A 23,335-nucleotide genomic window follows, 5' to 3' on the forward strand; every position below is an offset into this window, starting at 1 on the left:
TAGTTAGGCTTGTAAACGTTATAATTATTTTATAGATACTACCTGCTGAAAAAGCTTGCATTCCAAAAAATGGGCGCGGGCTGCGCAAAGGAGGCCCCAGCAGCATCGACTGGCGTGTTGCCACCTGAGCCAAAGCGGGGAGGGGGTGACAGCACATCAGTAAGTACACCCCGCGGAGATGAGTCCAAGGAAGCGTCTCCAGCTTCGAAAGCATCGGCACCGCCCGCGACGACCAGACCGCGCTCTCTTACCATCGCCCATTTTAATGTAAGCGGGATATGAGGAGTACTAGTACTGGCACACATACCAGAATGTCTTTCGTTTCGTGGGGGTGCACACGTTCACACCTTTCCCGTGGCACGTCAGGTTCGTCAGTTTCAGCCCTACCCTCTTTGCGCGTTGTATCTACTCCTTCCCCCGTGGTCAACCACACTGACTGCAGGACGTGTACCTCATTGAACCAAATGAGCGTGAGCCGGTGCGTCAGCTAGGGTATCCCGTGTTTAGCAGCAGTGGCCGAGCCGGTGGCAGGCACTTCGGGGCGCGTACCGTGTGGTCCTCGGGGCGGCGCATGGTCGTGAGCATGGGGCTGGCGCATGGACGCGCAAATCGGGGACTGGACCTTGTTCCGACAAGGCTGCAACCACCGGTCTTGCAGGCCGCAGCACGCCAACTGCCTTGCTGCCTAATCTGTGCTTTTGTGTCCAGGTGGGTGGTGCTTCCCGTCTGGCCACGAAGGTGCGACGGCTGGGCGGGTCCCCGGCTTTGATTTGCTAAAGCCGCTGGTTCGGAACCTCCAAGCGCCGTAGCTCAGGGGCTTGGCACCGGGCTCTCAATTAGGCTGTTGCAGTTCTGCAGCCAACCGGAAGTATACATCGTGCCCGCGCCAAGCACGCCCCAGCATGCCATACCTGAAACCGTCGCTGGCACCGCCGCGGCTGCCTGCCTCTGACCGCGCGCAGGTCAAGGAGCTCAAGTCCCACGGCGATAACCCCCTGGTGCTGTTCAGTGGCGACGCCTGTAAGAGCCGGGTCAGGGCATTAGACGTGCAAGAGGGAGCGCCGAGGTTATTGGGAGGTTCTGGGGGTTGCATTCCGGTATTCCTGTTTCGACCATGTCCGAAGTGCAATCAATATACAGCGTGTGAAGCACTTGCCCCTGCCTTGTCGGCTTGAACCTGCCCTGTTGCCTATACCTCCTGCATCCCCTCCCGCAGACAACCCCAGCCTGATGAGCACCATGACCATGGGCGCCCAGATGGTGCCCATCCTCAACGAGATCGGCGTGCACTGCTCCTGCATGGGGGTGAGCCAGCGGCGGGGGCCGGGTCATAGCAGGGGGCCTAGCACCGCACTGTATCCACCTAATGCTGTAGGTAGCACATCCACACTTGCCTCAAGCATCCCTCCTTCCTTCCCCATCTCATCGCCCTCACAGAACCACGACTTTGACTACGGCCTGCCCAACCTGCTCAAGCTCAACTCGCAGTGCAAGTTTCCCTGGCTCATGGCCAATGTGTTGGACAGAGCCACAGGTGCGGCGGCAGGGGCCGTGGCGCCTTGCGCTGGCCAGGAGGCACGGCGATGCGTGCAGCACACTCGCGGCGCCGGTCCAAGCAATGCTGCATGCGTCTTGTGCAGGGAAGCCGTACGCAAACGCTGCGGGCACGTGGACGACGGAGTGGAACGGCATCAAGGTCGGCGTGGTGGGGCTTGTGGAGGAGGAGTGGCTGGACACGCTGGGCGCTGTCAACACGGCTGAGGTGCGGACCACCGCGGCGGGCAGGGCAGGACAGGACAGCTGGACGGATGGGCAGGCACAGCACAGCTCCAAAGCCCTACAGCCCCACAGCTCAGTTGCTGGCTGCTTGGTCCCGTGCACATTGCACATGGAGCTTTGAGCCCTACAAGTCCGCTAGCCGGGGCTCAGGCGTCAGACTGGCGCGTCTTCAGGTGGTCAAATTTTGCGTCAGGGAGTGCTCTGCGCCTCCCTGCTCCTGCGCCCCAGCTGCTCCTGATGCTGCCGCCCACGTGTCCCTATCCCCCACCTCACCACACACACACACACACACACGCACACACACACACACACACACACACACACACACACACACACAGATGCAGTACCAGGACTTTGTGGCGGTGGGGCGCAAGCTGGCAGCGGAGCTCAAGGTGCACGGGGAGAGGGGTTAAGATGAAGGGCTTGGCGAGCAGGGGCGGGGGGTGGGGGAGGGCGAGAGCAGACGGGCGGTGCGCAGCTCACGCTGTTATCAACGGGTGCAGCGGTATGCCAACTGAATGGCCTGGGAAGGCCTTGCGTCTGTGGCCAGAATCGCCCTGCACCAGACCAACTTGCTCATCGCCCTGCACCTTCTCGCACATCACAGGCGGATGGCGCGGAGCTGCTGATTGCGCTGACGCACATGCGCGAGCCCAACGACCGCAAGCTCGCAGCCGAAGCCCCCGAGTTCCACCTGGTGCTGGGCGGCCACGACCACCACTACGTGTCGGCTTTTGTAGAGCCGCACAACAACCTGCTAGTCAAGAGCGGCACCGATTTCCGCGACCTCTCGGTAGTGCGCGTGGAGCTGCCGGGCGGCGACGCGGCGCCCAAGTTGACGCCTGAGCGCATTTCCATCGTGTCGGCGGTGCCGGAGGACCCTGCAACCAAGGCGGTGAGTTGTCAGGTGTGGTTGCTGATTACCTGGCCGAACCGTTGTAACCGCAGTGTTTGAGGAGTCTGGTACGCCACTGTGGACGCGCAAGCTTGTCGTCCCACGCCTTGCGTCTCGCTTCCCACCACCACCGCGGCCGCCATTACCATAGATTGTGGACGAGTACATGAAGCTGATGGGCGAGAAGATGGACGAGGTGGTGGTGGAGACACTGGAGCCGCTGGACGGCCGCTTCCAGACCGTGCGGACCAGGGAGTCCAACCTGGGCAACTTCGTGTGCGACGTGTGGCGCAAGGCCGCCAACGCCCAGATCGCCATCCTGAATGGCGGCTCGCTACGGTGAGTAAGGTTTGGCCTGCCCCCGCACGGCATAGCGGCACGGGAGCTCGGGCATCTGCACGTTCCTTGAGACGCAAGCATGCCTGATGCAGCGCGTGTGCCTACGCCCGCTGTTGCTGCCCCACAGCTCTGACGCGGTGCACCCGGCTGGCAAGCTCAAAGCGCGCGACTTCGTTGCCATCCTGCCCATGGTGGACGAGACGGTTGTGCTGGAGTGCACGGGGGCGCAGGTGAGGCAGGCTGAAGAGGTGGCTGGGCTACGCGGGGCTACGCGGGGCTAGGTGGAGGGGACCGGGCGGGGCCGGGTCGGGCGGGGGCGGGCGGGGCGGGGCGCGGTGGGGCGGGGCGGGGAAGGCGCCTTGTGATGTGGCCATGTTGAGAGGCAGCTGCATCCATATGGAACCAGAGAGGGCTCCTTGGGCATGGCTTTCACCAGTTGGGCGTTCCATATGCACGCAGGTGGTGGCGGCGCTTGAGAATGGCGTGTCTCAATGGCCCAAGCTGGAGGGCCGCTTCCCCCAGACCAGCGGCGTGAAGTTCAAGTTCGACCCCAGCAAGCCGGCCGGAGAGCGCGTCGTGCCCGGCTCGGTGTGCATTACTGACTTTGGTAAGCGACGAGTGGCCGTGCTGTGTGGAGTTGACCGTAACACTTGCAAGCGCCGGCACCTGGGTTTAGCCTTGCGGAAGGCCTGCAAACGGTTCCGCTGACGCAGCTGCGGATTGGGTTGTCTGACCGCACACAGACGACACGATTGATGATGAGAAGACGCCCATCCAGATGGACAAGAAGTACCGCGTCGCTGTGAAGGTGAGACAGCGCGTGAGAGCCTGCAGCATCCCATACGCACTGCAATGCCTGTGTCACCGCGATCTGTCACACGGCTTGGAATATGGCGTGCATGTTGCAATGGCAACAGCCAGCATTCGGCTGTGCTTGTTCAAGTGCCATGGTTCACTTCGCAACTACAGGAGTACTTGGCAAAGGGCAAGGACGGCTTTGATGTTTTCACGGTTAGTGGCGCTGGCTGGGCTGTTGGGTGTCCACGCATGTACATATGTAATCCGCGTGTGGACTCTTCCACGCCACTGCCTGTCCCTGCCTATGTTTTACAACGGCCCATTGAATATCGTTTCCATCGCAGGAATGCAAGGTGCTGGTGGACGCCGAGGCGGGTGTGGTGCTGCCCACTGCCCTGAAGAACCACTTCGTGACGCTTGGCGTGCTGAGCAAGTGGAACCAACAGGTGGGAACTGGGTGCTTGCGCCTGCAACCGTACATGCTAAGCTGCCGATGGCCTGGATGTGGGTGTCGGCGGTGTGGTAAGTGGCTTGAATGGTGGGCCCTGTCACATGTGATCCTTACATGAGGACTTGGTGTACAGGTCGCGCTCAGTCCGCTCGCGGCGTTCTGGAAGCAGAGGAGCAAGACGCACCACAGGTGAGTGACCGGGCCGCGGCACTGCACGCCTCCACGCCGAGTCCTGCATGTCGCGACTGTGCCCTCACGCTGCCAGCTGTCCTGCGTTGTCCCTACTCGCAGCCTGGACGCCAACGGCAGCGCCCACGGCGGCCCGGAGCACAAGCGGGTTCACAACCACGGCGTGGCCGTGCACCACCCCAACGGCGAAGGCTACTGCATCCAGCCCGTGGTGCGTGCACATGCAGCTGCAGCTGTCGCGGGAGGTCTGTCTGCCTTTGGGGGCGGCACAGCACAGGAGTGGGCTGCCGTACGCGTGATGCGGTGCACGCAGCATAGCATGTCGCAGGCATGCGTCTCCACACTCCGATGGTAGGATGTCAAGATTGTGACATGTCTGTAACCCTGTTTGGATCACACATAAACGATGCCGTTGATCTGGCCGCTGTGTGCTGCAGGTTGAGGGGCGCATTGTCAACATCCGCGGGGAGGATGCGGAATTTTGGGAGCAGGAGGAGAAGGAGGCGGAGGAGCGGGTGGGCCAGTCCATGCGGCGGGCACAGGAGGAGGAGGCGGAGGCGCAGCAGCCGCCAGCTGCCCCGTCCAAGGCGGTGGCGGTGGAGGTGGCCGAGGAGGAGGAGACGACGACGGTGCAGCGTTCCGAGGACGCGGCCGAGGATGATGTACTAGAGCTGGAGGGGCCGGATGCAGGGTGTGATGAGGTGGAAGGGCCGGCAGGGGCAGGGGCGACGGCCAACAAGGACGACGATGATGACGTGTTATAGGAAGCGCCGAAGCCGGGGGCATGCGGTGGTTTGGACGTTTGTTGTGGGGCCCACCTTCAAGATAGGCAGTTACAAGATGTGTGACATCAAAGTGGCATTATGATGGTTTACATGCACCGTGCATCAGTCATGTGAGGGGGCCCAAGGCACAGCTTCAAGATAGGCAGCGGTGTGCTTTTACTTCGTGGTGACCTTCCCTGCTCACAACACCGGTACCTATGTGGCCCTGCTCTTTAGGCTGGGCGGCGTGCGAGGCACTCTAGGCAGCCTGCCTTGGTGCGGGGGAAGGATACCATTAATAATGACGCAAGCCGAACTTCGATTTAGAATGACTCCGCCGATTGGCAACGCATCAAGGGTTTCTTCCACCGTAAGTACAAGAGTGCGGTGGCCAGAATCCAGCTGCATCAGTTACAGGCGTGCAGCCATCAACTGATGCACTTCTTGTAGCCCATGCGTGCAGACTTCGCCATGCTGATGACACATTTTGATTGTCCGAATGGCCTCCGCACACCTCACCTCCGCTCCCGAATGAAATGCCGTATTGCATCCTCCCGGCCTTGACAAGCGCGCACACTATTGGACCGGGCGCTATGCGCGTACGAGGTACTGGGGCTCAGCCGACATCAAACCGCCTCGTCTGGCCTCCTACATATGATACGCATGCACTGCATGCTCAGATGCCGCACGTTCTCTGCTTATGCCGCTCACCGGTCTTCTGGTCACCTTGAGGCACAGGGTCAGTCATCAGTAACCCGTTCGCCTGCTTGGGTCATATGCTGCCCGATACGACAGACGCCGCATGCCAGCGCTCCCACGTCTTGGTGCGGTGGCAGACCCGTGGCAATACCGCGTTGCTCTCCCCGCACCCACTCGCGCCGGTCAGCCTGCCAGTCATCCTTAGGCTACACTGCAGAAATGCATCTACGCGCAGGCACTAGACAGCTGCACAGCACCCCTGCACATGTAAATTCTGTTGGCGTGCCAACTGCACACACACGTGCATACTACGGCTCCTGCACGGCCATACTAGAGCCAAGGCCAAAGCAAAGCCGTGCCGTTACTGGCCTAACGTCCCCCCACATCGAACAGTGCCCCCCCCGGCATCGCCGCCCTACCAGGATCGCCCCACCGTCCATCCCAGTGCTGACAAGAAAGGTTTCCCTCTCGAAGGAAAAGTGGGCTGCGCCCATGCCACGTCAAATATACTTGCAGCATGTGCCCCCGCATCGTCTGGCTTGATGTAGCCGCAGATGCTCCCACGGACGTGGCATCGGTGTCCAGTCCCGGCGCACGCCTTCCGCCCCCTGTCTCTATCCTCACTCCGCGTTTCACATTCCTGCCGAGCTAGCCTGCCGCTCTCATCCGCCGCCGCAGCCTCCCCTGTCGTCTGCTGCTGCCGCCACAACAGGTTACGCCGCCGCCTGCTTGGCGGTGCCCAACTTGCCGTGCTGCAGGCGTCGCCAGCTGCAGGTGCCGGGGTCCAGGCGCAGCTCCCATGTGGGCCAGTAGTGCAGGTCCAGCTTGAGCGTCAGCACCTTGGGCTGTGTCGTCTCCAGGTGGCACACCTGCGGCAGGGGAGGGGCGAGGGGGCAGCGGCACGCAACACAAGCTCAAGAAGGACCCAGATGCAGCGCTGACGGCTAAGTCATTGTCGCGCATGGAGAGCCAACAAAAGGCGAAGCTGACGGGTCGGCCCATGTGCCCCTCACACCTTGAGCCGCACGAATTGGCCGTCGCCGATGTTTGCCACCGCCGCCAGGAATGAGTCCAGATCAGGCGTGTCCACGCCGTTCACCTGCGTGTTAGGGGCGCATGTGAGAGTAAACCAACGTAAGAAGGAACAATGCACAGGGACAATGCACAGGGACGTGCGCTGTTTTAAGATGGCTGCCCTACGGTGCTGCCGACAATAGCTGCAAGAGCACTGCACCTCCTCGCGGTGCCATCGCCTGCCCACAGCCGCCCCGCCCCCGCCCCTCACCTGCTGGATCCAGTGCAGCGCGTACAGCCCGTAGCGGTGCGCCGGCGAGCCGTGGTGCCAGCGCGAGATGTACACGCCCGCCGCGCCCTCGGGCAGGAAGCCCAGCTCGCGCACGCCGCGGTGCGGCGCCTGCAGCTGCGCGCCGCACCAGTGCACCAGCCGCCCCGTGCCCATGCCATCCTCCTGCCCCAGCACCACCTCCACGTCCTGCACCGCGCCGCTGCGGTAGATGGTCAGGTGCATGGTCGGCCGCCCGGAGCCATCGGCGGGGGCGGCAGCGGCCGCCGCGCCCTCACTCGCGGCGTCCACGCGCGGCCGCTTGCTAGCTGGCTCGTCCACGGTCCCCGCCTCCGTCGGCTCAGCCGCCGGCCCTGTCCCGGCGGCGCCGGCGGTTGCCGCTGCTGCTGAGGCCTCGCTGATGAGGCGCTCCACGTCCTGGAAGCAGGTGACGGGGCGGCCCGACATGGCCAGCAGCATGTCGCCGCTGCGCAGCACCTTAGACGCGTGCGACTGCGCCACGCAGGACCGCACGCGCAGCACCTGCGCGCGAGGAGTCGCAGGCTTGGGGTAAGTAGAAGAAGCAAAGCTTGCTTGCAACTGGGTGTGTGGAGTACACGCTGGCCCTGTAGCACACGGGCCACGCATGCATGAGAAGCCTGGCCTTGGTGCCCGCGCACACATGCAGTTGATGCCGCCTCGCGCACCTGGCGGCGCTCCGGGTCCAGCTGGTCCAGTCGCGACACCCACTCCCCGGGCAGCCCGAACTGCGCCGCCTTGCTCAGCAGCACGGCCTCCAGCTCCGCGTCCAGCACACTGCAAACAACATTGGGCGTCGCAGCGGCAATCAGTGCTGCACGCGATTGGCCGCGAGCCCCCATGCCTCAGAGTGCGCTTCTGCAGGCAAGCCACCCCGTCCGGCCGCTGCTCCCGCACGAGGCGCGTGACGCACCAGGCGGTGGGCGGCGGCGCAGGCGCGTCCTGGTCCAGCTGCCGCGCCAGCTGCTCCACCCAGGGGTAGAATACGGCGGCGTGCAGGCCCGCGCACCACTCCCGCTCCTCCTTCTCCACCTGCGCCGGCGGGAGACAGAACACCATGCCTCAGCGCCTATGGCAGCTCCCCGCAACTGCTAGTGGCTTGCCGTTGCTGTCCGAGCGCGCATGGCTGATGTGAGGGTACGGACCGTGCAGCCTGGGCACGCAGGACCCGCGCACCTGTTCCGAGTAGCTGCACCACAGCCCACGCACGCGGCCGCGGTTGTCTGTGAGGCAGCCGCTGAAGGTGGCGCCGAAGTCCTGGTCTAGCTTGATCACCTCCTCGTGCACGGCGCGGAAGCGGGGCACCTGGGCGCACACACACGCACACGCACACGCACACGCACACACACACACACACACACACGGGCACGGCGTGTTGGCGTGTTGGCATGTTGGCAGAGGTGCGGCGATGCGTGGCGCCTTCTGCAGGTTTAAAGCAGCTGCTGTGGCCACGGAAACCGCGGCCTGAGGCCTTTTGGGGGCGCTGTACGCTCACCTCGGCGCTGGGGATGGTGAGCGCGGCGGTGGCGTTGGTGACGGTGGAGGTGCGCTGCATGACGCGCAGGTGCTTGGTCAGTCCCACCAGCCGCATCGCCTCGCCGCGCTTCAGCGGCGGGTAGGGCAGCAGCTCGGCGGCGCGCACCTTGGCGCGCGCCTCGGGCGGCAGCGCCGCCGGGTCGTACGACACCAGCGCGAAGTTGTGGAGGGGGTGCAGGAAGCGCACGCGGCCGCTGATCTCGGCAGGGTGCGCCCCGAATGACAGGTTGACGTCGCACGGCCCTACAGCCACCGTGTTGCGGTCCACCAACACCAGCCCAACCCGCTCGCCAGCGTACACCACCAGTCCGTTGCCTGCGGTGGGGGGGTGGGCGGCGGTGCGGTTGGCGCAGGAGGCGGTGCCATTTGCGCAAGGCACGTGAGGGCGCTCGGCGCCCAACGCCCACCCACCGGATGCGTGGTCACGCCCCGACAGGGTTGCATGGTGGCATTCCCCAATAAGCTATCATTGGCACTCCACACGTACACACGCACACACGCACACACGCACACACACACACACACACAACCACGCGACGCTCGGTAAATTGGTAGGTATCGGTAAATAACTCCGTCGCGTCGTTGGGCGGGCTTTCGTTTCGTTTTTTAACACACACACACACACACACACACACACACACACACACACACACACACGCACATGCACGCACATACACACACGCGGCTGCAGCCTACCCGCGAAGCTCCTGCTGTGCACGCCGTCGCTGAGCGCCACCAGCGGGATGTCCACGTCCACCAGCACCAGGCAGCAGCGCAGCAGCTCGTCCAGGTCGTCAGACTGAAGGGCGGGTGGGGAGCAAGTCAGAAGCGGCAGCAGGACAACCCAGATGGCCCACCCGTACTCAAAGAATGAGCAGAAGCGGTGAAATGCTCCTTACAGTGCGGTTGACTGGTCGGCAACTACAGCTGTTTGTAAAGTTGAATGGGAAGCGGCTGTGCATACCTGCATGTCGCCCGCGCCGCTGTCCGTCCCTGCCGCCGGCGTGGAGCCCTCGCGGCCCGAAGTGCTGGCCGCCGCCGCGCCGCCGCCGCCGTTCGCCGCGGCCACCTGCTCCGTGTCCATGGGCGCGGGGCTCGCGTCCGCCGTGCCGGTGGCGTGGCCGTTGGCTAGCCGCGCCTCGGTGCTGATCGGCTCGGCAGTGCTGGCAGCCAATGGCTTGATGCTGGGCTCCGGCGGCGGCGGCGCGCCCGGCGGGTAGTCGGTGGTGGGGTGCCACGTGCCCAGAGCATAGTCCCGCGTCCAGTACACTGGCGGCCCGTACCTACGGCCACGCATTCATTCCCCCACAGACGGGAGGTCCTTAATGCTGTTACGGACACGCGCGCGTACACTGACAGTCTGCCTCCATGCCGAATCGAGACCCACAGAGCGGCATGCGCAACCCCACGCACCACTGGCGGTCCACATGAAGAATGGCGTTTTTGCGGCGGTGCCGCTCGCCGAAGGTCAGGTACTCCAGCGGCGCGCGCGCGCCGTGCGGCAGCGTGCGCAGCACCGTGGCGAAGGTGATGAGGTCGGGCGTGGGCTTGCCATTGAGGCCGGTGATAATGGCGCATTTGGGCACGTTGGCGCGGCCCTGCGCGGCGCGGTGCACCGAAAAACCTCATGAGTGGCCACTCCCGCCAACACATGCGCGGGCCACCACATAGCGACCCTGCTCTTGCCACTTGGCCCCCGCTTCCTCCGCTCCACTCACCAGCATGTAGCCCGGCTCCGCCACATACACCTGCCCCACCACCGCGCGGTTGTTGCGCGCCTGCTGGTAGCTCAGCGCGTGCACGGCGCCGCCCGCCAGCTCGAGGAAGCAGTTGGGCGTGACGGTGTGCAGGTCCGTCACATCCACCTCGGCACGGATCTGGCGGCGCGTGGGGCGGGGCCGTGGGGCGCGTCAAGCAGTGGGAATGGTCAGGCGGGTGGTCGCTCGTGCATGCATGTGACCACTTAATGGTTGCTTACACTTGCACGCGCACGGTACGAGTCCTTGCGCTGCAACGCTCCATGCCGCCTGTGCGCCAGGCGCGCTCACCGGCTTGCCGCCTCGCTCCAGCAGCAGCTGCACCTTGCCGGACCCGCCACCCATGCGGTCCTGCGCGGCGTCGTCCAGCAGCTCCTCCAGGGCCAGGAAGTGGGTCACCACCTGCAGCGCGGGTACGGAGGCATGCAGCGTTTGTCACGGTGTTGGAGAAACGCCGTTCATGGCATGGGCCCCACTCCCAAGCTTGCGCACACCAGCTTCGCTTCCTCCTCGCCCCAACCCACTTCCCGATTTCCCACATGCCACAGAATGCCTAGCCACGCTCCGTCAGTACATGCGCGTGCACGCACACGCACACGCACACCGAGGTGGGTCGGGCGGGCAACCTTAAGGCTCATGATGCATTGGCTCGAGGGCCTCAGCCGCACAAGGTGGGGTTTCGCGATAAAGGGTTACGTATGTGAAGCTCCTTCATCTCGCTCGCCCAATAGACGGCACGCCGGGTAATACCAAACGCGGCGCACGGATTCCTTGCTGCATTCTGCATGCACGGTGTCGACCCTCTCCTTTGAGCTTTCGTAACACACACACACACACACACACATACATATACACACACACACGCGCACACACATATGCACACACATATGCACCCACCTGGCCGTTGAGCTCCACCAGCACGTCGCCCGCCTCGATGACGCCGTCGCAGGCGCAGCCCGGCACCACGCTGTCCACCACCAGCATGCCGGTCGAGTGCTGCGCGCCCTCCGGCCCCGGCGCCGTCTTGCTGTTGCGCACGCGGCGCTCCGTCTCCTGCTGCAGCCCCAGCCGCCGCACCTCGTCAAAGCCCTTGAACACAAACGTGGTCTGCAGGTCGCCGCGCGGGATGACCGGCGCGGGCCACACGCCGGGCTTGTCACACGCGTCCTTGCTCGCCTGTAATGACACAGCGGCCGGCAGACGGGCAAGAGTTTACCGCATCGCGGTTGGGTTAGCAGCCCAACGCCCGGCAACACCACGGCCCCAAGCTACCTTGCAGCTCCCTACCTACCTGGATGAGCTTGAGCGCCCGCACCACCCGCTCAAGCGGCAGGTAGTACGCGGACGCCGCCTTGTTCTTGCCGCCCGCGTTCAACCCCACCGCGCGGCCCTGGCAGTCGATGACGGGCGAGCCGCTGGAGCCGCCCTTGGTGCCGGAAGCCGCCTGCAGGTAGAACCTGTGCAGGCGCGGGGCATCGGGGCGGAGGAGGATGAAATCGCGGTCGTGGGTGCTTCGGTGTCACCCACTCAGGCTTGTGCAGCTGTTTGCGCTTTCCGTTGCACGCGGGTGTGCGACAACCGCTTTGGCATGTCCGGCCCAGCTGTGCACACGCACGTGTTGAAATCGTTGTAGCCCTTGCGGCCGTACACGGGCGCGTCGCGGTCCAGGCGCGCCAGCGTGCCCGCTAGGATAGACACCTGCGCATGTTGGGGCACGCATTTCCTTGCCCTCAATGGCCAGACTGGCACCTGCATTGTTGCTGCTCAATCCCTAGTGCACAACCCACATCGCAAGCGCACGTGGCAGCCTGCCAATGCACCGACACCGCCACGCGCACGCACCTTCTCGCCCGAGTCGTTGCCCACCACGCGGATGTCCAGTCCGACTGTGGCGCCCTCGGGCGCCAGCGGCACCTCAGACACCTCCATGAACTGGAGCCGGCTGGGGTCGAACCGCAGGAACCCAAAGTCGTGGATTGGGTCTGCGGGTGGCCGCGGTGCACGACACGGGTGGGCAGGTTCAGGCAGGCGGGCAGGCAGGGGGCAGGCAGGGGGCAAAGTAGCCTCAGGCGCCCCGGCCTGGGCGTATCTGGTACCCGCGCCGGTGGCCAGGTGGCCGCACGCCGGGTACCAGATGCGCGGGTACAAAGGTGCGCCCGCCCGCCCTGTAATACATGCCCCGATGCCCGCGCCGTCCTGCATCCTCACACCTGATCTACACCCAGCCATTGTGTGGACCATGCTAGCTTAATAGCCTATTGTTAGATTCCAGGCAATCTTGGTTTGACCGGCGCTCTTTCACAACAACATGCCACTCCAACCCACATCACGCAGCTACAGCCCCGTGCTGCCCACCGTAGTAGAGAGGCACCACTGGCAGCTCCTCCCGGTTCAAAAAGATGGCTTCCGCCACAATGGGCCCTGCACGTTATCAATATGCCATGAACACATGTTACATCTACGGACAGTATGATGCAACTCCGGATACGCGACACGTAGCCGGGTTTTGGGGGAGGTATGCGTGGCGGCTGCGCCTGTTGCGGCACCTGCCCATCTACCCGACCCAGGCGCAGCCCCCGCCGTGAACCCCCTGCTCCAGTGTTAACCCAGCTGACAGCAGCACTTTGACTCCTTGCCATACTCGTTAGCAGCTGCTCATAGCTGACAACGCGCACCTGGAGTGACGACGTGGCGGTTCGTGAGGATGAGACCCCGCTGCTTGTCGACAATGAAACCCGTGGCATACGCGGACCCCGCAGCCTCCGTGTCAAAAGCACGGGTTTGCGTAACCCTGAAAGAAGACAACCAACTTTGCAGATCAGGGAACACATGGTGCAGCCGAACTGGGTGGGCAACGGGGATCCCATGTCCTGCCCACGCAGGTCTCTTTGCTCCCAGACGCACTTGAGCACGACGCAGCATGGTACAACTTTCTCCAGTGACCTTTTCCAGTCCTCCGGAGAGCCCCTTGTTGTCGGCTCGACTAAAGGTTCCGTCTCCTCCAAGCTCATTCTCGCCTTGATACGCTAGCCTATATAACAGTTAGGATTCTACAGTAGCAATTGATTCAAACTGATGGAAGTGCAGCAAACAGTGCGCTCGGCACCAGCCGCTGACGTCTGTCGCGGTTATTGTGATACCTACCTATTGTGCAGCATATCTTTGGTTAAATTGCTACACCGCCTAGGGTTGCGGTAAGACTTGAAAGAAAATTTCATGCATCGACAGCCCATCCTCCAAAGTTACATGAGTTTACCGCCTGTTTTGGCTTGCTTTTGTCCTTTTACACCACATACGCCCACTTGCAGTTGTCCATGCGCTAGCGAGCGTTCGCTCTCGCTCTTGAACAAAGTCCCCTGGTAAATGATAGCCTCTGCGTCTCTCAGAAGCTTTGCAAGTCGAGCTGCATCTATGGCAGAGCATCAACTGGGCCCCATCGCAGGGGCCATCAAGAGGTGCGGACGGGGTTGGCGGGCTCGGCAGAGCGCAGACCGCGTGCAATACACGCGGTAGCCTGCATGCCATGTAACCCCTTTGATGCCAGTATTCCTGCTAGAAGAGAGGCAGGTATGGGTTGCCGATCGTACGCTCCGGGCTTGCTGAATGCTGACGGCGATGCGGGGAGGGTGTAGATACTGTCCCCACGCTGGTTGCACACACCCACGCCAGAGCCGTCTGTGGAATCCTGGGGTCCTCGGATCGGTTAGGTTGCCTACCCACATGTTGCTGCATTGCCTGCGCGCATTCCACTTGTGCTGCCCGACGTCAAGACGCGTCACTCCGCCCGTATCTTACGATACGCGCCTGCAACACCCCTTTCGTCCTTTCTTGCCGGTCACAGCAAGGTGGAGGCTGCGCTGAGCCCCACGCACTTCAAGCTCATCAACGACAGCCACAAGCACGCGGGGCACTACGCACGAGACGGCAGCACCGCGTCGGACGCCGGGGAGACGCACTTCCGGTCAGTCCTGCGGACAGGCGGTGCGGGTGGGGCGCGCTGCGATTGGGCGACCTGTGCACATTTAGGGACCACGCACACATCATGGTTAGGGGCAGTCACTGATAGAAGCCAGGGACGCTCTGCGTGTGCAGCCGTACCAGTCCGCTGGGTGAAGCAGCAGCATGTGTCGTTCCCATCTTTTCTCCTGTGACTACAGGTTAGAGGTCACGTCAGATGCGTTCAAGGGCCTCACGCTGGTCAAACGTAAGTTGCTGTGCCCTTGCACCTTGAAGCATGCCGGACAGCCATTCCCTAAGCCCAGCAGCCTTGTAGTGCCTCCAGCCCCACCAGGCGCTTTTATTGCCCTCAAAGACAGCGTCATCTTGCCTTCCGTGACCAACTTCGCCCTCCATCACCACACGTCACACCTTGCTACCCTACAGGCCACCAGCTCATATACGGTCTTCTGTCGGATGAGTTCAAGGCAGGGCTTCATGCGCTGTCCATGACCACAAAGACACCGGCAGAGCAGTAACCAGCTAGCAGGATGATGTCACACAGGTTGACAGCAGGATGGGGCCATGCGGCTGTGCGCGACGGGGCATGATACTTGGACTGTCAGCGCGGTGGACGCAGGCAGGCGGTGTCCGCCGAAGGCGCAGGCTTCCGCAGTGAGGACGTTGCGCTATGCCACTTGGTGATGTAAGGTGGTAGGCAGCTGAGGTGGTCGCGTGATGGCCGCGGCCTGACCTTGTTTGCACCAGGACTTGAGAGCAATGCGTTGGGTTACAAGCAGCTGTGTAAATTGTACGAAAGTGCTCAGACCGATCCAGACCAGCGTGTCGCGTGCGGCTTTGCAGGGGGCACGCATGCCACCCCGACTGAAGCTCGACATACCGTCTGCTCACCCTAATGAACCTACGTGTGCACCGTACACAATTCAGCCAGAGCCAGCCCTGATAAGAGTAACGCCTGGTAGAGCTTAACCACTGTCATGCACCAATCCTTGCCAACCACAGCCATCGTATGTGCCTCCCTTCTCTAGTATTCCTGCCTAGTCAGTACTCCTGCCTAGTCAGTACTTCTGCCTAGTCGGTACCGCTCGCACGCGCAGCCACGATGAGTAAATCAGCATAAATCAAGGCAGGCAGCTCAGTGGCAGCAGTCCACGCAGCGGCTGGTTCCGGCGGCAGCTCCCAGCGCCGCCCCCTTGCCCGCAGCCTCGACGCCTCCCGCCACAGGCGCCACTGCCGCCCCACCCGCCAGCTGCAGCTCGGCGCGTGCCTGTGCAAAGGTCCAGAGGGGGCACGATTAGGGGAAACGCAGTTCTACTCAGGGATGCAAACCCGTCTGCTCGCTGGTTGCTGCTAGTTGCGATCGGTTGCGAAGGTGCGGTGGCCCATGCGCTGGCCTAAAGGGCCTCTAGTTGGCACGATGGTATAAGGATTCGAATCCGCCCACACGGTAACGGTAATTTGCCTGGCACAATCCCTTCCCTGTGTCATTGTTCTCACTCCCGCAGCACTGGGGCCGTACCTGCGCCGCGGCCTCCACCATGTTGCGCAGGGCGGCGATGGTCTCGGGCCAGCCACGTGTCTTGAGGCCGCAGTCGGGGTTGACCCAGATGCGGTCGTAGCGGCCCGACAGAATGCCGCTGTCCACAAACGAGCTGTGAGGGGGTGGGCAGGGTGGAAGGTTCAGCAGTCAGTCAATCCGCCAGCCGGTCAGTCGATGTCTGCTGCAGCAACCCGGCAACTCAGAGCGATGCAGAGCCGTGCAGCTGCGTTTGTGGCCCATCACAACACAGAGCGGAGACGAGGATCCGGGCCATATTGCCATGTCGCCTGCTACCACCCCTTCATACCCTGTCTGCCTTCTCCCTTCCTTGCACACCCCGGCCCCAGCCCCGGACCTGGCTGTCCACTCACCGGATGCGCGACTTGATGAACTCCACGGACGGCACCACGGGGCTGTGCACGTCGTACACGCCCGGCCCGATGTCCCGGCCGTACCCGGCCGCCGCCAGCGCCGCCATCATGGCGTTGTCGGAGCGCGAGTTCTCAATGGTCAGCACGTCCGCTGCACAGGCGCACACACGCGCACGGGGGGCAGGGGTACAGGGGCAGCAGCGCAACGTCAGGCTTCAGCGCAGCACTCCAATCCTTCGGGTGCACCATGCACAGTCCACCTGCTCACGCTCGCACGCACCCCTCGCATGCACCAAGGCCCCAAGAACACTTAGGTGCCTGGCACCGACAGCAACTGACTACACAGTACACACAACAACTCCCACTCACCGTCCATGCGGTCGATGGCGGGCAGGATGTCCTGGAAGTCCGAGTAGCACAGGTGCGTCACCACCTGGGTGCCTGCAGCCGCCACGCCCGTGCACAGCCGGAACGCGTCCACGGCCCAGCTCAGGTAGCTGGCCCAGCGCTCGCGCTTCAGCGGCAGGCCTTCGCGCAGAGCGGGGTCGTCCACCTGCGGGGGTGCGGGGCCGCGGGTTTGCAAGCGCAGTGGAGGTAGGACGGTGTGAGAGTGAGGCAGGGCAAAGGTTGACACCGCCGCAAAGTGTCTGGCGTGCAAGTGGGAAATGAGGGCGTTATGAGGTAGGCAAGGCCGTCCGCGTGTCAAAGCAGGCCAGCCAGCCAGCCCACCTGGATGATGGTGCATCCGGCCGCCTCCAGCGCCGCCACCTCCTGTCGCAGCGCCAGGCCCAGCTGCATTGCCTGCATGTATGTGCGTACGTGTGGCGCGCAGAGCGGAGAAGCCCAGGTAAGATTTCAGTTTGCCCGAGTGCGTAACTCAATGTAAGCAGCTGCCTAGGCGCTCACTGCCATAAAGCGCATGTCGGCAACACACGCACCTGGGCGGCGCGGGAGATGTCCTTGCGCGGGAAGGACCAGTTGAGGATGGTGACGGGGCCGGTCAGCATGCCCTTGACCGGCTTGCGCGTGTAGGCACTCGCCACCTGCGCGGGCGTGCGTGCGGGACGCGGATTGAAACGTAGTAGGAGAGCAAATGGGGAAACCAAGAGATGATAGTAATTGAGGGGACAGCGGCGCATTGTGTTGCACTAAGCAGACTGAACTTTCTGCGTTGTGTGTGCCCGGCCTCAACCCGCTGACTGACGACGCCCGGCCACCCACCTTGTACTCCCAGCAGGTCATGGGGCCGCGGTAGGTGATGTCGTCCACCACCAGCGGCGGCCGCACGCAGCGCGAGCCGTAGCTCTGCACCCAGCCGGCCCGAGTGAACAGCATGCCGCCCAGCTGCATGCCGAAGTACCTGTGTGGGTGTGTATGGGTGAGTCGATGATGTGAGCGGCGCAGGAGGGTATAGCGCAAGATGAGCAGATAAAGGCAGATGAGGGAGCACAAGGCAGGGCGCAGGTGGCGGCAAGCCCCTTGCGCACATGCACACACACATTGCATGCACGTTTCCCATTCCTCGTGTTATTTAACCACACACACACACACACACACACACACACACACACACACCGGCAACAAGCCCGGCGACCCCTACCGCCATACCGCCATTTTTGCCGACAACATCCCCGCCTTGCGTGTCGACTGTGTCTCCGACTCCACCACGCACCGCTACTTCTACCCCTCCGAATTCATGGCTGTCTTTCGCTCCCTCATCGCCTGCACCTTCATTCTCTTTGGTCCCGTGGTCGTGCGGCAGCTGCTGGGCATCCCCATGGGCGGCTCCCCCGCCCCGTTCATTGCTAACCTGTTCCTTGGCTGGTATGAGTATCGTTTTCTGTCCCAGCCCACCATCACCCGCACAGCGGTCGCTATCCTCCGCCAATTCCGCTTCTCCAAACGTTTCTTGGACGACTTGTCGTCGTTCAATAACGCCTACCTCACCCGGCTTTTGTATGTCACCGACACCCTACACGGTCTCCATGGGCTGTACCCGCGCTGCCTCAACCTTTCCCGACAACAGCACCGCCACCTCCCTGCCAACCACCTCCCGTTCCTCGACATCTTACTGGTCACTCTCATTGTCCCCGTCAAACGTGGCCGCTCCATTACCATGGTCAGCCGCATCACTACCCGGCTATATGATAAACGTGACCAGCCGGCCTTCGCCTCCGTGCGTCTCTCTCGCTTTGTCGCCGCCGACTCCAGCGTTAATGAAGCAGCCAAGCGCAATATCCTTACCGGCCAATTTCACCGCCTCCGCTGCGTCATCCTGGACTATGACAACTTTTGTTGCGAGATGGGTCGGCTCATCCGCGCCCTGGTGGACAGCAGCTACGATCGCGGCACGCTGGAGTCGGTATACCATAACCTCCTCTCACGCTTCCCACAGCTTTATTTCCGCGACCGCCACGCCCTGGCTGCCGCCCACCGTGCGTTCACTGCGTCCCTGCCCCCGGCCACCGCCCAACGCCCCGCGCTGGCGGCCGTTTCCCCTCCTCCATCCTCCCTCTTCGACCTCACCGTCCGGTACACCAACAAGGCCCCTACCAACGCCCACGCGGTTGCGCTCCCCCGCCACCGCAAAGGCCGAGTGATGACCCCGTGAGCTGCGTCGGCGGCGGCCCTCTCCCGTGGCGTCACCTCCAGGGGAGTACCTCGCGTGCGTGTGCTAGATGTGGGCTGTTGTCTAGCGTTGGGTGCTGTCTTGGCGTTTGTGTTCTTGGGGGCGGTCAGCACGACGCCTGCTGTGTTGGTGGTGGGGCGTTCCAGGTTGTGTGCTGGTGCCTGTTGCGGCTGTGCCTTGCTCGCCCCGGAGTTTGTTTGCGCCTGTGTTTGCGCGCGGTGTGGGCGCCCTCCGTGTGAGTTCGTTGCCGGGCTTGGGGGTAGCGCGCTCTGGCGGTCTCTTGGCAGTGGCGTGTTCGTGGGTGTGTGCTGCCCTTCTGCGACTCTGTAACGCGTTGCGTGGCTGGCCCTCGGTCCCGTCTCGGTTCCACCGCGGCGGCAGCGAAGCCCCCTACGTACGCGTTCCAGCCTCAGCCGTGCCGTAGAGTGGGGAGCGGGTTGCAGCACCCGCCAGCCTGCGGTACCGGTTCTCTCCATACACACCGCATAAACCGGCCACCGTGGCCGATGCTGACGACCACCCATCTGCGGCCCATTCCGCCAGTGTCGCGCATGCCGCCACCGTCTTAGCATCAGCTTGTCCCTACCTCTTTCTCTTTCTTTCACTACTAACTCTTTCTTGGGGCTGGGGCTGGGCTGGGCTGTGTGTCTTAGTTTTTGTCCTGACTCGCCGCCCTCGCCATTCCTCCTCGCCGCTGACACTGACCTGTGCAATCCTTCGCCTGTGCCTCAACGTTTCGCCCTTTGCTTGTAGGTGAGTTCGGCTACGATCAGCGGGCGGGCTATTCGGGTTAGGAGTGCCTGGGAACGTTGTAGGACACTCGCATGGGCTTGCACCCTTGGGATCGTGTGGACACTAATCCCCACCCAAGGTTCGGTAGATGGGCGTAACAGGTGCTTCGGGTAAGTATGGTCTCGGCTCGGCAGGTCGGTCGGCTGCGGTAAGTATACTCTGAAGGTAATACGCGGCCGTAATTCTGCATCGCATACACTGTCCTACGCGTAATGTTTTCCTTGTGCTCTTTAACACACACACACACACACACACACACACACACACATATACACACACACACACATGCACCCCAAGGCGCCAAGGCCCCCCCCGCCACACACCCCTGCGCGCTAGCCACTCACTCGACCATGTCGGTGCGCTCCGCCTCGCCGTGCACCAGCACGTCAATGCCCAGCGCCTCCTGCACCCCCACCGCGTGGGCGATGTGGCCGGCGATGAGGCCCTCGTACTCGGCCTGGGTCAGCCGCCCGCTCTTGAGCTGCTGCCGCAGGCGCCGCACCTCTGCGTTTGATAAGGATGTAAAGGGCGCAGCAGGGGCTCATCAAACTTGGACTGTGGGAATAAGATGGTAGACTGGGAAGAAGAAGGTAGACCGCATGCTAGTATGGGGCGATGTGGGCAGAAGGAGCAAGGAAACACGGGAACACGCGCGCACCTGCGGTCTGCGGGAAGGAGCCGATGGTTGTGGTGGGGAACGCGGGCAGCTGCAGCTGCTGCTCGCGCCGCACGTCGTACGGCTTCGGCCGGCTGAACCACTCAGCCGGGATGTCGGCGGTGTGGTCCTCCACGCCCTTGCCCTGCTGCAGCCGCTGCAGCTGCACCACGGCGCCATGACCAGCTGCAGCAGCGGCGGCTGCGGGGCTTGCAGCCAGGCGGGCGACGGACACAATCTCCTCCACCTTCTGCTTGGCGAAGCCCAGGCGGGCGGCCAGCGCGGGCGGCAGGTGCGGCTCCGCCTCGGGCGTCTTGGGGGCTTCTAGCTCGAGGCCCAGGTCGTAGGGCAGGTGCTGCAGCGGTGCGGAGGAGGTGACCACCAGCCGGTCTGACGACACGGCGCCGGTGTCAAGCAGCGCACGCAGCAGAGCCACCGCCGTGCCTGTTTTGAGCGGAAGGTAGGGAGCCAGGGCACGGGCGGACGTGTGAGCAAGTGAGATCACGGCCCAGTCACCACAATCCCACACAATCCCACAAACGGTAAATCCGGACAATATGGCGAACATGCGTCGGCCCTAAGCGCCACCCACCGTCGTCCTTCCACACGCTGCGGCCGTCCACCACGCCGGCGCCCAGGCGCTTGTCGGCCGGGAAGCCGTGCTGCTGCAGCAGCGCCAGCGTCTGGCTGGGCACCGCGGCGCCGGGCGGCCCCAGGAAGTCCAGCGTGACGGCCGCCACCGGCAGCTGCACGGCCCAGGGGTAGGCGGCGCCGAGGTCGTCGTAGTAGGTCACCAGATGCAGCGGCACAGAGCCGGCGGCCTGGGGGGCGGGGGCGTGGCGTGCGGGAGCAAGCGGATGGGTGGGGCGTGAGTCGTGAGAGGTCGGAGCGGTGGGTAGGGACAGGGGCGGCCTGGGAAGAAACACATTGCCGTACAGCTTTCGCTGGTATCTGGCAGCCAGGCTGAGCACAGGAGAACCGCTGGGAGTGCCACCGGCCGCCGACAGAAGCACACCAATACACTCACCTGCGCCATCTGGGCATACGCGGTCTCGAACTCGGCGCGCATGCCGGCGCCCTCACTGGTGGCCAGCACGGGCTCGTGCAGCTGCACCTCGGGCGCACCCGCAGCCGCCAGCTGCTGCAGCAGGGCGCAGTAGGTGGGCAGCAGCCGGGCCACGGCCTGGTCCAGCGGCAGCTCACAGCCACGTGACAGCGACACGAACGTCACGGGGCCTGCGGGCAGCAGCAGTGTGGCGTGAAGGGCACAGACAGCCAGATGAGGAGAAGGCTGGGGCACGGACAGGCAGATGAGGAGACGGCTGGTTGCACAGCTGAGTGCCGAATTTTCGAGGCGCGAATGCAACCCCAGCAGACATTAATAGCGCAAGGCTCAGGCCACGCGCCCAGCGCCCTCTCACCAATCAGGATCGGCACCGCGCGCTCGCGCCCCACAACCGCCTGGCCGCGCGCCAGCTTGTCCAGCGGCCCGCTGAAGTCTGGCTGTAGCGGCGCGCCGGCGGCGGTAGCCGGGCCCAGCACGTCCGGCCCCAGCTCGGGCACCAGGTAGTGATAGTTGGTGTCGAAGAACTTGCTCATGTCCAGAGCGGCACCACCCCGAGCCATAGCGTAGTAGCGCTGCAGACCCGAGAGGTGCTGTGGCAGGGGGCGTGTGCGAGGAGGTGGGGCGTGAACGCGGGTCCGCGGGGTTTGTTAGTTGGGCAAGCAAGCTGGGATTGCAGCGAGCGTGGTTTTAAAGGGGCGCAAATGAGATTGGTTGCTTGTTCTGTCGCCCTGTGCAAGTAGAGGCAGGGACTCGCAGCAGCCGCGTGTATGTCGCCCGGGACAGCCTTCCATCACTTGCCTTGAAACGCGGCGGGATGGCCCCGAGCCAGGTAATGGTGTCAAGCACCTGGTCATACAGCGTGCCGTCGAGACCGATCACCGCGATACCAGCAGCCTTCTGAAGCGCCCATGCGTCGGATTGAACCTTATGCGCTACGGCCAGCAGCTCCGCCTCGCCGCTGTCGCCTTTGAAGTAGCTCTCCATGGCGAACTTCAGCTGCCTCTGGTTGCCGATGCGAGGGAAGCCTGCGGCGGAGAGAATGGGGTCATGGGTGGAAACTACGTCTTCATCTTGAATAGGGATGCTTGTCCTGCTGCGCAGAGCTGGGGCCAGCATCATACAAGCGGCATCCATCCAAACCCAAATCGTCACAGGTGGCCGACGCAATGGCGATCCTATTCCAGTGCACCCTGACAAACGCATAAATGTGGTAACATGTTTTAGCAAGTCCTTTGGGTGCGTACCGATGGTGGTCGTCGAGAGCATGGCCGCCATGTTGACAGATGTTGATTCCCAAGGACGGGTTCCTTGTGCAGTCAGACAGAATTGCAAAACAACAATCGGATGCTCATGCATGGTACCAAATGTCACTTAAATAATCGGCCTGCGCGCAACCGGGCCAATTTTGCATACCTGTACGGCCGCACGACGACGTTGCGCCGGTGACGTCTTTTAGGAGCGACTCCAAAAGGCACCCGGTTCGCAGTAACCGGCCAGCTGTGCAGATATACATTAAGGCAGCAACGTTCACCTCTTGGCATCCTGGTGCAGAATGTGCCTCAATACCAATTATTGCTGCCGAAATGTCTTGAGCGCCTCGCCTCTAAGCGCACGCAATGCAGGCGCCCTGCCTGTCCTTATTTGTCGCTGGACGAAGCAAGCATTCGAGTCCGTCGCGTCATCTTGCGTGACGCCGGCCACCTTATGTTTCCTTGCAGATGTTAAGACATCACACGAGTCCCGGATGTGTGTGCTTGAACACAGCGCAGATTGTCTCGTCGTGTAACGTCGCAAATG

At 63.0% G+C, this 23,335-nt stretch overlaps 4 protein-coding genes across 4 annotated transcripts; 2 read left to right on the plus strand and 2 right to left on the minus strand.

The window, feature by feature from the left end:
- Positions 1 to 23: 23 nt before the first annotated feature.
- On the plus strand, positions 24 to 5,365 carry CHLRE_03g180600v5 (uncharacterized protein). Its single transcript, XM_043061039.1, has 18 exons — positions 24 to 267; positions 443 to 478; positions 709 to 738; positions 963 to 1,020; positions 1,217 to 1,305; positions 1,438 to 1,534; positions 1,641 to 1,762; positions 2,118 to 2,171; positions 2,387 to 2,674; positions 2,826 to 3,013; positions 3,141 to 3,243; positions 3,473 to 3,620; positions 3,757 to 3,821; positions 3,983 to 4,024; positions 4,156 to 4,257; positions 4,396 to 4,451; positions 4,554 to 4,662; positions 4,889 to 5,365. The coding sequence occupies exons 1-18, from the start codon at positions 70 to 72 to the stop codon at positions 5,213 to 5,215; spliced, it is 2,112 nt and encodes a 703-aa protein (XP_042926168.1). The 5' UTR covers positions 24 to 69; the 3' UTR covers positions 5,216 to 5,365.
- A 2-nt stretch (positions 5,366 to 5,367) lies between these two features.
- Positions 5,368 to 13,703, minus strand: CHLRE_03g180650v5 (uncharacterized protein). Its single transcript, XM_043061040.1, has 19 exons — positions 13,433 to 13,703; positions 13,204 to 13,319; positions 12,884 to 12,949; positions 12,371 to 12,510; positions 12,144 to 12,226; positions 11,820 to 11,985; positions 11,426 to 11,704; positions 10,820 to 10,930; positions 10,490 to 10,648; positions 10,185 to 10,369; positions 9,736 to 10,054; positions 9,468 to 9,570; positions 8,731 to 9,086; positions 8,412 to 8,540; positions 8,149 to 8,267; positions 7,904 to 8,012; positions 7,200 to 7,739; positions 6,930 to 7,013; positions 5,368 to 6,783 (listed from the first exon to the last, which is right to left on the minus strand). The coding sequence occupies exons 1-19, from the start codon at positions 13,537 to 13,539 to the stop codon at positions 6,628 to 6,630; spliced, it is 3,327 nt and encodes a 1,108-aa protein (XP_042926169.1). The 5' UTR covers positions 13,540 to 13,703; the 3' UTR covers positions 5,368 to 6,627.
- Positions 13,704 to 13,808: 105 nt separating this feature from the next.
- CHLRE_03g180700v5 (uncharacterized protein) lies at positions 13,809 to 14,885 on the plus strand. Its single transcript, XM_043061041.1, has 4 exons — positions 13,809 to 13,983; positions 14,370 to 14,489; positions 14,686 to 14,732; positions 14,845 to 14,885. The coding sequence occupies exons 1-4, from the start codon at positions 13,940 to 13,942 to the stop codon at positions 14,862 to 14,864; spliced, it is 231 nt and encodes a 76-aa protein (XP_042926170.1). The 5' UTR covers positions 13,809 to 13,939; the 3' UTR covers positions 14,865 to 14,885.
- Positions 14,886 to 14,887: 2 nt separating this feature from the next.
- CHLRE_03g180750v5 (uncharacterized protein) lies at positions 14,888 to 23,263 on the minus strand. The gene is made up of 14 exons (XM_001702882.2): positions 22,783 to 23,263; positions 22,337 to 22,563; positions 21,894 to 22,128; positions 21,500 to 21,708; positions 21,065 to 21,293; positions 20,476 to 20,916; positions 20,162 to 20,321; positions 17,618 to 17,756; positions 17,335 to 17,439; positions 17,126 to 17,197; positions 16,766 to 16,949; positions 16,397 to 16,547; positions 16,005 to 16,137; positions 14,888 to 15,752 (listed from the first exon to the last, which is right to left on the minus strand). Exons 1-14 carry the CDS (start codon positions 22,811 to 22,813, stop codon positions 15,621 to 15,623), a joined length of 2,448 nt encoding a protein of 815 aa, XP_001702934.1. The 5' UTR covers positions 22,814 to 23,263; the 3' UTR covers positions 14,888 to 15,620.
- Positions 23,264 to 23,335: the final 72 nt, after the last annotated feature.

The sequence above is a fragment of the Chlamydomonas reinhardtii genome, chromosome 3, assembly GCF_000002595.2.
Source record: "Chlamydomonas reinhardtii strain CC-503 cw92 mt+ chromosome 3, whole genome shotgun sequence".
In the NCBI taxonomy this organism is placed as follows: domain Eukaryota; kingdom Viridiplantae; phylum Chlorophyta; class Chlorophyceae; order Chlamydomonadales; family Chlamydomonadaceae; genus Chlamydomonas; species Chlamydomonas reinhardtii.

Excerpts from the sequence above, each read along its gene's own strand:
- CHLRE_03g180600v5 (XM_043061039.1), top strand. The coding sequence starts at position 70 with ATGGGCGCGGGCTGCGCAAAGGAGGCCCCAGCAGCATCGACTGGCGTG. Across the intron at positions 1,535-1,640 it reads TGTGTTGGACAGAGCCACAG|GGAAGCCGTACGCAAACGCT; the intron begins GTGCGGCGGCAG and ends CGTCTTGTGCAG. Across the intron at positions 4,452-4,553 it reads AGGAGCAAGACGCACCACAG|CCTGGACGCCAACGGCAGCG; the intron begins GTGAGTGACCGG and ends CCCTACTCGCAG.
- CHLRE_03g180650v5 (XM_043061040.1), bottom strand. The coding sequence starts at position 13,539 with ATGAGCTTGGAGGAGACGGAACCTTTAGTCGAGCCGACAACAAGGGGC. Across the intron at positions 12,950-13,203 it reads CCGCCACGTCGTCACTCCAG|GGCCCATTGTGGCGGAAGCC; the intron begins GTGCGCGTTGTC and ends GATAACGTGCAG. Across the intron at positions 8,541-8,730 it reads TCACCATCCCCAGCGCCGAG|GTGCCCCGCTTCCGCGCCGT; the intron begins GTGAGCGTACAG and ends GTGTGCGCCCAG.
- CHLRE_03g180700v5 (XM_043061041.1), top strand. The coding sequence starts at position 13,940 with ATGGCAGAGCATCAACTGGGCCCCATCGCAGGGGCCATCAAGAG. Across the intron at positions 14,490-14,685 it reads GCCGGGGAGACGCACTTCCG|GTTAGAGGTCACGTCAGATG; the intron begins GTCAGTCCTGCG and ends CTGTGACTACAG. Across the intron at positions 14,733-14,844 it reads GGGCCTCACGCTGGTCAAAC|CGTCATCTTGCCTTCCGTGA; the intron begins GTAAGTTGCTGT and ends CCTCAAAGACAG.
- CHLRE_03g180750v5 (XM_001702882.2), bottom strand. The coding sequence starts at position 22,813 with ATGGCGGCCATGCTCTCGACGACCACCATCG. Across the intron at positions 21,709-21,893 it reads CGCGGTGCCGATCCTGATTG|GCCCCGTGACGTTCGTGTCG; the intron begins GTGAGAGGGCGC and ends TGCTGCCCGCAG. Across the intron at positions 17,440-17,617 it reads TGACCTGCTGGGAGTACAAG|GTGGCGAGTGCCTACACGCG; the intron begins GTGGGTGGCCGG and ends ACGCCCGCGCAG.